This window comes from Hylaeus volcanicus, chromosome 6 (genome assembly GCF_026283585.1).
Source record: "Hylaeus volcanicus isolate JK05 chromosome 6, UHH_iyHylVolc1.0_haploid, whole genome shotgun sequence".
In the NCBI taxonomy this organism is placed as follows: domain Eukaryota; kingdom Metazoa; phylum Arthropoda; class Insecta; order Hymenoptera; family Colletidae; genus Hylaeus; species Hylaeus volcanicus.
The window spans coordinates 17,680,481-17,693,786 of NC_071981.1; the positions used below are offsets into that span (position 1 = coordinate 17,680,481).

Below are 13,306 nucleotides of genomic sequence, written 5' to 3' on the forward strand. Positions count from 1 at the left end.
CAAAAAGTCAACAAAGTTGCATTTTAACACTTTACATTTGATTTTTCACATTTCGCCGAACTTCTGAGTTGCCACTTTGTTGTACTTTTGAGCGTTGCTACTTTGTGAAGTTGCTGGAAAGTGTCAGGCGATGTCAGCAGGTGTTAGAAGATGTTAGAAGGTGTTAGGAAGTGTTAAAAAGTGCTAGGAGGTATTAGGAGATGTTAGAAGAGTTTCCGAGATGTTAGAAGGTAGTAGGAGTTGTTAGGAGTCGTTAGAAGACATTACGAGATTTTAGGAAATGTTGGATTAATAATTGACTGGTATCAAGTTTTTTAAATAAATAAAAATTTGGAAAATTGTGGCGCCATCTCTCGGCGAACCGCCCAAGTTTGTCGTGAAATAGTTCCCGCCTCGCGCCGCTAGATGGCGTCGCATTTGTCGGTATTTTCGTTTATTTAAAAAACTTAAAATCAGTTAATTATTACCGTACGGATGATTTATTAGATGTTAAATGATAATAATTATGATGTAAAATAACTTTTATATGCTGAGAAAAGTAAGAATTTATGTTTTTAATAATTTTATGTCGAGGCGACATCTAGCGGCGCGAGGTGGAAACTATTTCACGACAAACTTGGGTAGTTCGCCGAGAGATGGCGCCACAGTTTTTCGAATTTTTATTTATTTAAAAAACTTGACATCGGTCAATTATTAGCGTACGAATCAATAATTAGATATTGAATTATAATAATTATGATGTAAAATAACATTTATATGCAGAGAAAAGTAAGAATTTACGTTTTAAATAATTTCATGTTGGGCGCTACATCTGGCGGCGCGAGGTGGAAACTATTTCACGACAAACTTGGGCGGTTCTCCGAGAGATGGCGCTGCAATTTTCCGAATTTTTATTTATTTAAAAAACGATATCAGTCAATTATTAGTACACAAACCAACAATTAGATGTTGAATTATGATAGTTACGATGTAAAATTATATGAATATGCAGAAAAAAGTAAAAAATTGGATTATATGTAAAAAGTTAGTTCGGTCGCTGCCGCTACGCGGCGATATCATTCGCGTGTCCATGATCTGGCGTTCATGCTTTGATATACAATAGCAAAATATGAATGCAATGAATATTATGCATAATAAACTATAATTTTTATCAATTATGGTATTGCTCATTCCTATGGGACAATGATGCATCCCATTCATTACTTAAGGTTGGTTGTTTAAGAGGATAAAAACAAAGGAATTTAAACAAAGGGTAAAAGCAAAGCAATTTAAAGGGTAAGAAAGCAAACTCACGCTTTCCTCTTCGAATAGATGAAGTCGATATATCTGATCGTTTAAAATTAAGAATAATACGCCAACTAACGAATTATTTGCGCTACATAAATGATTCGAACGACTATACAATGATTTGATCGAAAGAAAACCTCGTATTCGAAACGAATTTTCCTTTTTCGAGTACATTTGCATAAGAAAAGGATACGTCTGGAAGAAATTCTTTGACAAAACCGCACACATCGCGAACGAAACTTCTGCACGACGGCAGCCATTATGAACAAGAGCCGACAGAAAACTAACTAGTCAACATACGCGAAACCGTCTTATCGGTTACTTGCCCCCACTTCGAAGAGCCGATCTAAATGACTTACGCGATTTACATTAATCAGTTCTCTAACTCGTTAAAAATATTGTACCGGTCGATGGCTGATATCTAAGTTCAAGATTTAAAGAATCAGTATTTAAAGAATTTGCGGGAAATATAAACGGAAAAATAGAATCAATTCAAGAATTACTACCCGAGTCTAAACAAAATGTTTCCATGGGACACGTTTTATTTACAAAACATTATAACAATAGATATATAGATATAGATACAGATATAGAATTTTTTCGCGTTCACGAAATGTTCAAGACTAGCCGATTCGACTAACTCCGCGACGTAGACGATTAAATGATGCAGCAGGGGATAATCGTTACGCTGGATAACGCGGAATGAAAAAAATATCGATCGAAAACAAAATGTAAAAACGATATTGTTCAAATTTTACGTTAATCTTTACCCGTCGACTCAGAAGGCACTCGAATGATTCGTAAACGATATAGATGGTCGATTTCTCGATGGTAATCTTACACCACGAGGACGTCTTCTTTGTGAGCAGGACCATCTGGTAGCTGTTGATTGTACACCCGAATGTTGTGAAACAAGTAGCCGATGGAGTCCATGAAGGGACGCACGATGGCCTGCGTCAGAGCGGTGAGAAAATTTCTCGTCGCCGCGCAGGTAATTTTCCAAACGCGGAGGCAAGGCGCCAGGCACCATATATGCTGGAAAGATCGATTTCTTAGTTCTCCTTGTCGCGGCTATGCAATGTTTTCATACCAGGGAATGTTATTCCATGCTGTCGATAACGAGTAGCGACCTTTGAAGAAAGGTTTGCACACGTTTCTTCGCTATAAATATAGATAATTGGCATCGTCTAACGGCGCATCGAATCCGATTTGTTACCAATCGTTAGGGTTCACTCGAACTCGATCGATCGCACAAATTTAAAAATACATGCAGAGTAAGCGGCTTCGAATCGCAATCGCAAGCTATGGTCTCGGGAAACCAGGAAACGAAAAGAAACGCTCGACGTTGCGTCGGTCGGCATCAGTCCATCGATAATAAATGACTTACCTGAAACGCGAGGCAAGCGAAGGTGAAGCCTAAGCAGAGGGCGAGCAACGGAGCAACGAGAACCGAGAGCAACACGTAGCAGCATCCCCTGGACAGTCGGAAGCAGTGACCGCTGAGACGCCACGCGCACTCGGGGCTGCGTATTCCTTCCGGTTCTCCGATCACGTCATCCCACATCACCTGTGTCCCAATAAACGAGTGCATTCGATATCGTGAGTTTTCCAATTGTGTCCTAGGTATGTACATCTGATTTCGAGCAACCGGTCTCGCCCGATTTCTTGGATACGTATCGACACGTGTGTTTAAGAATATTAAAAAAAGAAACAAAAAACGATAAACATACGTGATAACTAAATCAGATAACGAAAAGCGTAGTAACGTTTGAAAAATACGAGTTTAATCGCAAGAGAGTGGCAGCAGGTACCTGCAGGTGTTGGTTCAAACTGTTGGGGTCCCTGTCCTCGAGATCCCCGTTGCTCTCGTCTGCGGTGGAGGACTCGGGCTTGTCCATCCCTGGAAATTCGAAAGTCCCGCATTTCGGCAGAGAACACCTGAACGCATTTCGGAAACGCGCGAGCATCGTTCCGTCTCACGGTCAAGACTTCTTCGTTCGGACTGCGGCGAGACGCGTATCGCGTCGCCATCGCGGAACATAACACGCCAGCGCTAGGATTCGAATCGCGACCGACCCACACGAGTCTCCATCGATTCTCGCTTTTAAATAATACACGGTTCTCTAGCAATCGGCACCGATGCCCATGGAGATCACTCGCGTGGCCTCGTACGATAACTTCTTCGACGTATACGACGCGGAATCCTGCCGAGTTTTTTCAAGAAAACCGTTTCGCGAACTTACCTAGGCGTCCGGAATTGAATGTCGTAATTTTTGTATCGATTTAGCCGCAACTACGCGTAAACGCGACGCGACGATTCGCGCCGCGGGGCAAGGTGGACGCACCAGCTCTTCGGGTAGTTTCGATACCTTGACATTTTCCGGTTCGTTACAAGGGCAAAGCGAACTCGGTTCGGTTCGTTTATACTTTAGCTCGGAGGGGGAACGAGGGTGTAATCGTGAGAAAACGTTTACGCGGCAGGAATGATGGTAAACGAATAAAAATATTGCTCGTTCTTTTTCTACGCAAACTATTTTTACGGCATTTTTTGACGCGCTCAAGAAAGAAAGCATCGCGGGCGATCAATTTGTAAGAAGGCTTAAGAGCGTCTAGGAAGTCGCGCGATATCATCGATCCGGAACTTCCGATTGCCACGTGGATCGACACGAGCCGATTAACAATGCAAGAAGCTTTTAATCTCTCTCGAACACCTGCTCGTTGTTTCCATTCCAGCTACGCGAACCGAGAGTGCAATTTTCGCTATATATATATATATATATATATTGCTAAATCCGGAACTCGCTGCGAAACAATTAACCCGACACTCGCGACAGAATGCTTCGAAACTCCTTCGTCATCGAAATTTTCTTCTTTCGTTGACTCGTTATCTTTCGATTTCTATTTTGCGGTAAAAGACGAAACGCGACAATGTCGATCGAGGGACGGAAAGTATACTCACCGGACTCCCCGTTCGCGACTCGTGTCCCCCTTATTTTGGCTGCGTGTTTCGCCCTGGTACGGCGAGTTTGGGCCTCGATCGCGCCGCGGTTAACGCGACCAGGTGAGAACAGGTGAGGAATAATTCGCGATACGCCAGGTGGACAATGGTCAACGCGACTGCGCGACCCTCTTTGACCCTATCTTCAACCCCCGTTCTCGAACGCGACCGCTTCGGTACAATCACCCCGACGAAACGAAAGTGAATGGCCCGTTCGATCGAACTCGGACAATTCAAATCTTACGTTTCGTTCAATAGCAAGGTTGATTCGCAAAGCGAAGCTTAATTAACTCGTCTATTCTTCAAAAATTCGACGTTCGTTATCTCTGATGGAAGACATTTTGAAATAAAAGAGAATGCCTGCTTCGGTTTCGCTTCATCTTACTTTTTATTATCAAACGAATATCAAAAGCCGTATATGAAGAGCGTTCGTAATCTTATGCGAAATTTATTTACATTTATGCATTACGCGTAATGTATATATAGACCGTGTTTTCACATTAATTTTACTTCCGACGTAATTTTGCCGGTAAAAATAAATTCGATCGCTTCGTTGGTACATTCGATGCAAGATTACGCAATGTCGACGAAAACAAGTTCGTCGACGATACGTTGGTCGACGTCAAAGATAAACGATGTATGTACAAATATTACGTAATACGGTGTTTACGACGCCTTTAGACGAGGCAAGCTCCTCGACGTTAACGAATCCCAGCCGACTCGATAGATGGAGCAACTATGAACTCCTGACGAATAAAGAGTGCTCATTATCGATCGCGGAAAGCGGATCGGATCGAATAGGATCGTTTGATTACAAAATAAAAATAAACTTACTCGACTCGAAATTTAATTTATAGGAACGTGAACGTAATACGTGATACGTTAACTGATAATTAGGGATGCGAGCCAAATGGTACCGCCGGCTAACACCTCCGACCGTTGCACGTGGAATTTCCGCGTACACGCGAATCTCATAGATTCGTAATTGTTTGGCAATCGCCTTGAAAAATGAAAGAAAAGTTTGTCGGAATTTGAACGATTCGACAACGGAATGGGCTCGCGTTCGCCGCCAACCTTGTGTAATCCTAAATGAATAAGCGTGTAGGTGCAGCCGGGGATTGCGCCATTGGGACACGGAGAGACCGTCGGACCTTTCGATCAACGACACGTGCAACTCGCTCGACGATAACTGCGGGCCTGGCGCACTGGTGCCATAACCGGGGTGTCATAACCCTCGGCGAAGGTTGCGCAAGTCGAGGCTCGATTGTATCGACGCTCGTTCCCGGCTCGTTTAGCTGGGACAAATTCACGGATCGGTTCACATCGACACACGTTCGCGGATCGATATACTCGCCGATCGTATCTGCGGCATTACGCGTTGAAATAGGGCGACGCGACGATGAAACTGTACGAAACCGTTCATCGATCAGAACCAACAGCCAAGCGTATGGAATCGCGTAACTTCTTCTTTGCGCGAAATTTTCACCGATCATCCCTCTGAAAGAGGGAGTCGAAGCCACGAGCAATACACGCTCTCCCACCGCCGTTGAAACAGGTACAATGGATTTACCAGGACAAATTAACGGAACAATAGGAATATCCGATGCATAGCCTATTGTCGCATCGATCTGCAATCTGTCGCGCAGAACTGGCATCGAAACGCTAAACAAAGCCACCGCGACTGCGGATGACAGGACGAATCCGGACGCGTGAATGGCCGCTCGTGCGTAGCGTTACGATGGAAATTTCAGAGCAATAGTGGTCCGAATCGAGTGTCGAGGGACTCGAAAACGAATCGCGCGAACCTGTTCGATTTGACCGTTTACTCGGTTACACGGTGATCGACTCAAGTAATTTAATTTGAACGCGTCGTTGTTTTTGCGGCTTCGAAATGTATACAAAACGGAAAGAACGGTTGCCGGAAGGTGAAGCCGAACGATACGAACCATTCGAGTGTCCGAACGCGAGAAGCGAACGTGCGTTGTGCTCGTTCCTCGGTCAAATTTCGTTCTAATCGTATCTTTTGGAAGTAGTTGTGATATTTATTTCGTTACAATTTTCACCCGTACACCTTGCTTGTATTTATATGATCGTGTCATTTATCAAAGAAACTAATAAATATTAAAAAGTGATATCCGAAGGAAATTAAAATCGATAAAGCACCGACCGTAACGTTCAACGTCAGGAAAATGAGGTAAGAAATAGCAAAAACATTGTTACGAGAATCGTGGAAAAAAACTGACCGAACGATTTTCCCATTTATCGTTAAAATAAATCAATTCTCGTGTTCCACGTCAAACGTCGCAAACTATGAAAATAATTCGGTATACATGTTGTAACGTTGCTTTGGTATAGCGAGTATAAAAAAAGAACGGAGAACGTTTTGTAATTTAATAATTTTTGTTCGTCCTTTTGTCCACGAGGCTCGACATTCTCGGAGTCGAACATTTACGTTAAGAACGACGGTTGGAATTTTGAACGAGCACCGTTTCGATAGTTCTGTTTACCTACGTATAAGTGTAAACATGCTTCGAAACAATCGTTCGGAATCGTTTTTCTTACGATTGCGATACTAAAATTAGAACGTTTAAACGAACGAACCTTTACCTTGAAATAAATGCTTTCACTCATCGCCAAAGAGTTTACTACCTTAGTTTTAGTTGCAGGAAACCTTCCGCAAAGAAATCGACCAGGAAGTCGACTTCTTGCCGTAAGGGTAGCTGCTATCGTTCGGACAGCACCGACAGCAGTTCGTCGTACACTTCGGATTCTTTCTCCGATTCGGACAGCTTCGATTCCGACAGCTGCGATGGCTGCGATATCTCTCCTCAACGAAAGAAGAGCAAGGGCAAGGCAAAAGGGCGATGTTCGCGACCGGCGAAGACGAACAAGTCGAGGAAGCCAGCCAGAACGCTGACGGCGTCCAACGCGAAAACTACGAAGAAGAAGCCGTCTCGTCGTACCAGTGAGTATTAATTCGTTGCTGAACTTAACTTTACGAATTCGACGGTGTTAGCTTCTCGGTAGCGAAACGTGAACTTTAAACTAATGGATTTTGTGCGTGAAAATGTGGCGAAACTTGGAAACCTTCGCTTTTTCAAATTGTTTTCATTCGATTGCTTATTCGATACCGGAAAAGATAATTTGCAAAATGAATCATGTTTCAGAACGCTCGTCGTCGTCGTCGTCGTCGTGCGGCTGTTCCGACTGCGACTGCTCGGAATCGTGCAGCAGCGATGGAAATTGCTACAGTCGCGGTGACTGCAAACCACGTCGTAAAGCGAGAGCTTAATTAAATCGACTCTCGCTACTCGTTAAAATTCTCGTTCGTTTATAGAATTGATTGTAAATTATATACTAAAATGTTTACTTATTTATTTATTTATTACTTCTATGGGTACACGGTATTTGATATCGATATATTGATTCCTTTATTTTTATCGTTATATGCTGACCGTACGTTTTAATGTTGCGGTTAAAACAATTTTATCCTATAACTTGTATATTCAAAATATTTCATATTTTTATAAAGCGATCCGTATCGATAAAAGTAGTTTTAAATAGCAGTACTACGTAAAAGGAGACTGCAATTTCTATAAAAACAAAATTGTAATGCGTTACGTTAACAATACAGATGTCTATTCAAATCAAACAGTCGAAGCATTTAGTAAATGCCATTTACCTCTATTCGAAGAGTCTCGAATCGAACGCACCTGGCGATAGACTAATCGCATGCGTAGCTGCTTTCCAAGCACTTTTGCCTACAATCGGGGGCGTCTTTCGAATAGTGGATCGTCTAGCCGCGTTAAGTAATTATAACGAAACGATACTTACGCGGTTTATCGATCGTTCGAATATTTACCGCGATATTTAAATTCGATGCTTTCTCGCTAAACTTACCCGAACCGGATGCTTAATCGACGCAGTCGATTAAACATCGACTCTTTGGAAGAAACAGACACCGGGAATTCGATTACGTAATCCCGGAGTAGATTGAAACGAGAGACCGATGCACCAGCTTCCATGGATCGCGGCGACACGCTGATATGTACTTAGATAAGATTATCCTTCGATGGAACGTTGAGGACGAAGAAACCTGTTGTCGACTCAGCATCCATGGGATTCTATCGCCACCCGCGGACCGTCTTTGCTATGCTTGCTGCGATTACCTCGAATGAAATCGTGACGCTCGGAACGACAGGTCTCTCGATTCTCGGAACAAAAGTAGACCGAAAGTATAGATTAAGAAATTTTAGTAAGAATACGTTGATAAGAGGGAACCGCTTATCTATTAAAGGAAATTTTAATGGAAAAGACCCAGCTTGCGGAACCAGTCACGTGCAATCGCGCAACGTGCCAGGCTGCGCTTAGGTTCACGGTCTACCTCTACCTTGCCACTGCAACCAAGATATGTGATGTAATAGCTAGTTCGCTAACTATACTGCGTTCGCGCGAATCCAACACCGAGGAAACTCGAGCTAGCTACTGAATTCGCTCGACACTTTTCTTGCAATTTTATTCGTTCCCAATCATTTTGTCCGCATTTTCGAGAGAAGGATTCGAATGAAAACAGTCGAAACGAACATCGGTAACAACGCTTGGCCATCCTTCGAGTAGATACCAAAGTAGAGATTCGATATGTCTCGTTCGGCGCACGATTTCGCGTCACCGAGTCAGGATGCATCGAGAACAGCGAATTCATTCTAGATTCGAGCACGCGAACGAACGCATCGCGTCTTGTAATTTACCGTTAACGACAATTTAGCTCGTTGCACAGGGTTGCAACACGCTCGAGCAGCTGCGTTGGGCAAGATAACTCTGTTAAAGGTCTCCGTCCAGTCGCATTGTTTGGAATCTAGGTGGGAGTAGTTATGGTTAGATAATGGCAATGCTTCTAGCATACAATTAGCGTCTTGGATACGATACCACTATATACGTACACGCGTGCAATATCTTGTCCCGCATTCGCTCATTGGATACGCGATACTCGAACCCCTTTCGATAAACTTTCGTAGTAAGTTTTAATCGTTCCGCACCGCACTCGAGAGAAAACTCTTCGTTTACTTGGAACCAAACGAAGGAACGTATCTTCGATGATATTCTCGGAAGAATGTTCACGATATCGGATGCGATTTTTCGAGTCTGTTCGCAACGCGCACTAGTAACGTTTTCTAAGAAGAATTTCCTATGAAAGATCAGAGACTCGTTTACGGTGAGAGACGTCGATACGAATAACGGAGAATTTGTAATAATAGGAGGCAGGTGCTAAAAGAGAACGCTATCGAACCCTTGTCGCTGGAACGATCCAAAAGTGATCTTCACGTGTCAGTCATCGTGGCCTCCGCGATGGATAGAGCTGCCGTTACGAGTTACGAGTTACGAGGCAGCGCGGCTACGTAAGAATAATTCCATTTTCAGAGATATCGGCCGGCATAACGTGACCGGAGGCCACGTGGTGGCGAGCACGTGTACGAGACGCGAGACTATTGTTACGTAAGCGCGGCGCAGCTCGACTCGAACCGAACCAATCCGAATCGAACGCCTCATCGTACGCTCGCGTTTACGTTCACTTTTCATTCATTTTTTTTTCTACGACTACGATACTAATGGCATAAAAAGATTGTATACCACCACCCTCTGGCTTCCATCTTAAACGTTATCATCTTATAAAAAGTATCGCGTGCATTCTTTTCTCGTGACTCGTGACTTGTGATTCGTGACTCAGGAATGGTAACCCTAGCGGAGCGAAAACTAATTTTCTCGATGGCAAGTCTCGTAGCATGCACGAGCATTAACGCGCGAGGAAATATTACGCCGCGAGGTTGCACAACGCTGAAACGAGCCGCCGATACACGTGAAACGGGACCTCGCGTAATGAATCTTCGTTCCTATAAATAGCCGTGTATCAAACCGTTTGGATTCCTCGACACACTTTGGCTAAAACTCTCTAACGATAAAAACAACTTGCCGCAACGTTATTTTAGAACCTTTACACGGTGAGACTTTGTCGACAAAATTTCGGCAAGTATCGACGCGAGTCGTGCGGCAGAGAGTGCAGTTCTCTCGAATGACATCAGGCTCGAATGATACCGTTTCGTGTACCACATTTCCCCGGCGTTAAAGAGACGAATCGGTTGACACTGTCGGTCCAAATAACGGTACATCGGTGACGTTACATCGCTTACGTCTTACGCGAAAAAAGTTTGATCCGTGGCTCTCGAAAATCCGTCGCGTAACAGAGAATCGACGCCTCGAATCGAACGGATACGTGCATGCCCGTAGAATTTGTAGTCCTTTCTTCCGGCTGCGCCGTACGTACGGAGAGCTAAAATTGTAAGCGATGTCGATCGTTCTCCTCCAAACTGACCTATTTTTTCAGGGCACGTGGCTTCCTTAATTCGGTACCGCGCGTTTCTGGGGTGCGAAAGACGATCGCGAGGGTTGGTCGAGATCCGTTGCAAAAGAAACGGATCAAACGAAAAGGCTGGTCGGTCCAGAAATAGCGAGGCTCGAAAGAGCAGCGGTAAGACAAAAGCGGTGCTGGATTTTGCGGTGCGTGTCGGTTGGCCTACTTGTCTTCGGCGACGGCTGTAAGATGCTTGAAAAATTTAGCGTAAGTCGCGTTCTCGTAGTCTCGAGAAAATTTTCGGAGTCATTTCGCGCGGCCGAGTCCGAAAATTGACCAGGTTTTTCTCAACGTTTCGTTGCGCTGGATTGTTTTTCTCGTTCGATCGCCTCTAAGCGACTCTGCGTTCTCTGCGCGACCGATAAATAACAGTTGCGTTTCACCCGTGCGACGTTTAATATGTAACAGCGATATATTCATACACGGTGCAAGGTAAGTCAATGCAATCGAGCGGTTACGCTATTACATAAGGTTCTCGCTCGCGCGAGAAGCGTTGGGAAATCGGCGTATCGAATCCGTTGTACCTTGACACCGCTGAGACGCCGAGTAACTACTTTTCCACGCTAATTTTCCAATAAAGCTGAATCAAATTGTTGCGTCTCGAGAGAATGGCGAGACGATCGCGGTAAAACCTCGAACGATACGTTGTTGGATAACCGGCAACAATTGAATCGTGCAAGTTTTCAGCTTTCAGGGACGCGACGATAAAAAAATGTCGAGCGTTACTTTTTCCCCTGTGTCGTAATTATATTTACGTTTACATCGAGGTTCGTAGTTTCGTTTACTAAAAAGCTATAACGGTACGCTACAGACGTTACTTTATACTGGCACGGAAGAACGGTGTCAAAAGCGGAAACGTGGAAGCGTTAACTATGAAGAAACAAAAGCCGAGACAATTGAAAAGTTGGAAAGCAGCGATTGCCGGTGGCGTTGACGCAACAACGCGGTCCGTGACACGGGAGAGGACAGCCGAGAAAAACGGAGGCTGGCATTGCCACGGTGACTCGAAAAAGTAGGTTTCTGGAGCAGACCGGAGCACGAGACCGCGGGAGTACCAGGCGTCGCGGCGCTGCACTGGATGGCGAAGGCTCGCGAAACTGCAACGACTGCGTAAACATGCAGGGACAGCTGCGGATCTTCGCAAGGGCAAAGTCGCGGTTCGATCGTCCCGCGAAATCGGCCAAGGGGAAACAGGAAATGATTGATCTCACGCGCGCCAACTCGCCTGTTCGATCGACGCGATTATCCAAAACGGTATAGCCGGATAAAGCGGACGCGCGTGTCCCTAAATCAAATTTCACTCGCGACGAATCGTTCGATGGTTCGTCGAAAGAAGAAACAATATGTAATCTACGAGAAAACAAGAGCAACTGTTTCAACGCATAGTTATTTTTTCATCCAACATCGAATTGATTCGTGCGGTATCGGGGTAATATTTCAAGCGACTTTAGTCATTTAAGTCTTCGCTATCGACATTTAACAACTTGTTCGGTGTAGCGCTCGTCATCGAGTAACCTCGATTGCCGTCGACCTCGATCTTACGATGAAAACATCGAGCGACGTGTTTCGAGGCGTTTCGCGCGTACTTTTCCGTAGTTCAAACACGAATCGAATATCGCGACACAATGAAAAATAGAATAAAAACTTTCGATCAACGTTGAAATTCCTTTCCGTAATTCGGTAGATCCGATTCCACCTCGACGTCGACGTCGGTCAGGTGTCCCCTTCTAAATTCCATCGCGCCGAATTTAACTTTGAGCATCGCGTTTCTCCTTTCCACCAAAACTAGAACAAACTGCGAGCAAACATTGTACACGTTTGCAGCGAAGAAATCGATCCGTACGTAGCTGAAACTGTTGTCTTGTCGCCGGTGTCCGTGACAGGAGAGGAAAGACCGTGTACCAACGATTTTTTTTTGCATTTCGAATACCGATTAATTTTGTTTGTATTATTCGTGGGAGTGGGATCGTCACGCAGGTCGGATTCACCAGTCGCGAAATCCGTGAGTCCTTTGGTAACGCGAAACGTATTTAGAAAGGCATCGGTTCTTTCGCGGCACAATTTCTATCGATCCGAGCGAATCGAGAGGATTACGGTCGGGCGGTAAGAGTCAAACGGTTAAGTTACGGCTATTTAAACATTTTTCTTGCACGATCTAATTAGCGGAGGCTGCGAGCGGCTGTCGGATTTCCTAAGCTCTGCGGCCTCACCTCTCAACGGTAAAAGTTCCCTGTACACGTGGTTAGACTCGTATTATGTCAGATTTCAGGCTCGTTACGTAACCTTTACCGTAAGCGAGTTAACGAGCGAGTGCTACCTTCCCGCTCCAGGGCCGTGCCGATCGGTAACCCTTTCGATGGCTTTTTCGAAAATCTATTTCCTATCTAAATATACAAGTAAATCAGAATTCGATGAAGTTTGCTCCTCGACTCGTCTGCGGACCACGCGTTTGCACCAAGAGAACAACATTCGCCGAAAAAATTCTGCGACGCCATAACAAGTACGCCAGACGACAGCCCGATATAACAAAGTCGAGCTCTCCTTGGGACGACGCGCGGAACACGAGTCGACGAATGTTAACGATGGACCTTTCGCTCGTCCTTCCGGTTCGCGTC

At 44.6% G+C, this 13,306-nt stretch overlaps 3 protein-coding genes across 4 annotated transcripts in view; 1 reads left to right on the forward strand and 2 right to left on the reverse strand.

Annotated features, from left to right (window-relative positions):
- The window catches only part of LOC128878377 (glutaryl-CoA dehydrogenase, mitochondrial), a 5,685-nt gene extending 4,094 nt beyond the window's left edge, over nucleotides 1–1,591 (reverse strand). Inside the window, exons 1-2 of the mRNA XM_054126518.1 lie at nucleotides 1,481–1,591; nucleotides 1,294–1,326 (exon numbers count right to left, since the gene is read on the reverse strand). Of these exons, the coding sequence (XP_053982493.1) occupies nucleotides 1,294–1,326; nucleotides 1,481–1,547 (100 nt within the window). The 5' untranslated portion in view covers nucleotides 1,548–1,591. The remainder of the gene's footprint in view (nucleotides 1–1,293; nucleotides 1,327–1,480) is intronic.
- A 425-nt stretch (nucleotides 1,592–2,016) lies between these two features.
- LOC128878388 (caveolin-3-like) overlaps nucleotides 2,017–13,306 on the reverse strand; it is an 84,005-nt gene continuing 72,715 nt past the window's right edge. The window contains exons 3-5 of the mRNA XM_054126539.1: nucleotides 3,099–3,187; nucleotides 2,675–2,854; nucleotides 2,017–2,322 (exon numbers count right to left, since the gene is read on the reverse strand). Coding sequence (XP_053982514.1) covers nucleotides 2,125–2,322; nucleotides 2,675–2,854; nucleotides 3,099–3,187 — 467 coding nt within the window. The 3' untranslated portion in view covers nucleotides 2,017–2,124. The remainder of the gene's footprint in view (nucleotides 2,323–2,674; nucleotides 2,855–3,098; nucleotides 3,188–13,306) is intronic.
- On the forward strand, nucleotides 6,237–7,937 carry LOC128878390 (dentin sialophosphoprotein-like). 2 transcript variants are annotated; one of them, XM_054126544.1, is made up of 3 exons: nucleotides 6,237–6,479; nucleotides 6,940–7,250; nucleotides 7,453–7,937. In XM_054126544.1, the coding sequence occupies exons 1-3, from the start codon at nucleotides 6,475–6,477 to the stop codon at nucleotides 7,575–7,577; spliced, it is 441 nt and encodes a 146-aa protein (XP_053982519.1). In that variant the 5' UTR covers nucleotides 6,237–6,474; the 3' UTR covers nucleotides 7,578–7,937. The 2 variants fall into 2 exon arrangements, with proteins under 2 accessions (XP_053982519.1, XP_053982520.1); XM_054126545.1 differs by having other exon boundaries at nucleotides 6,240–6,479; nucleotides 6,946–7,250.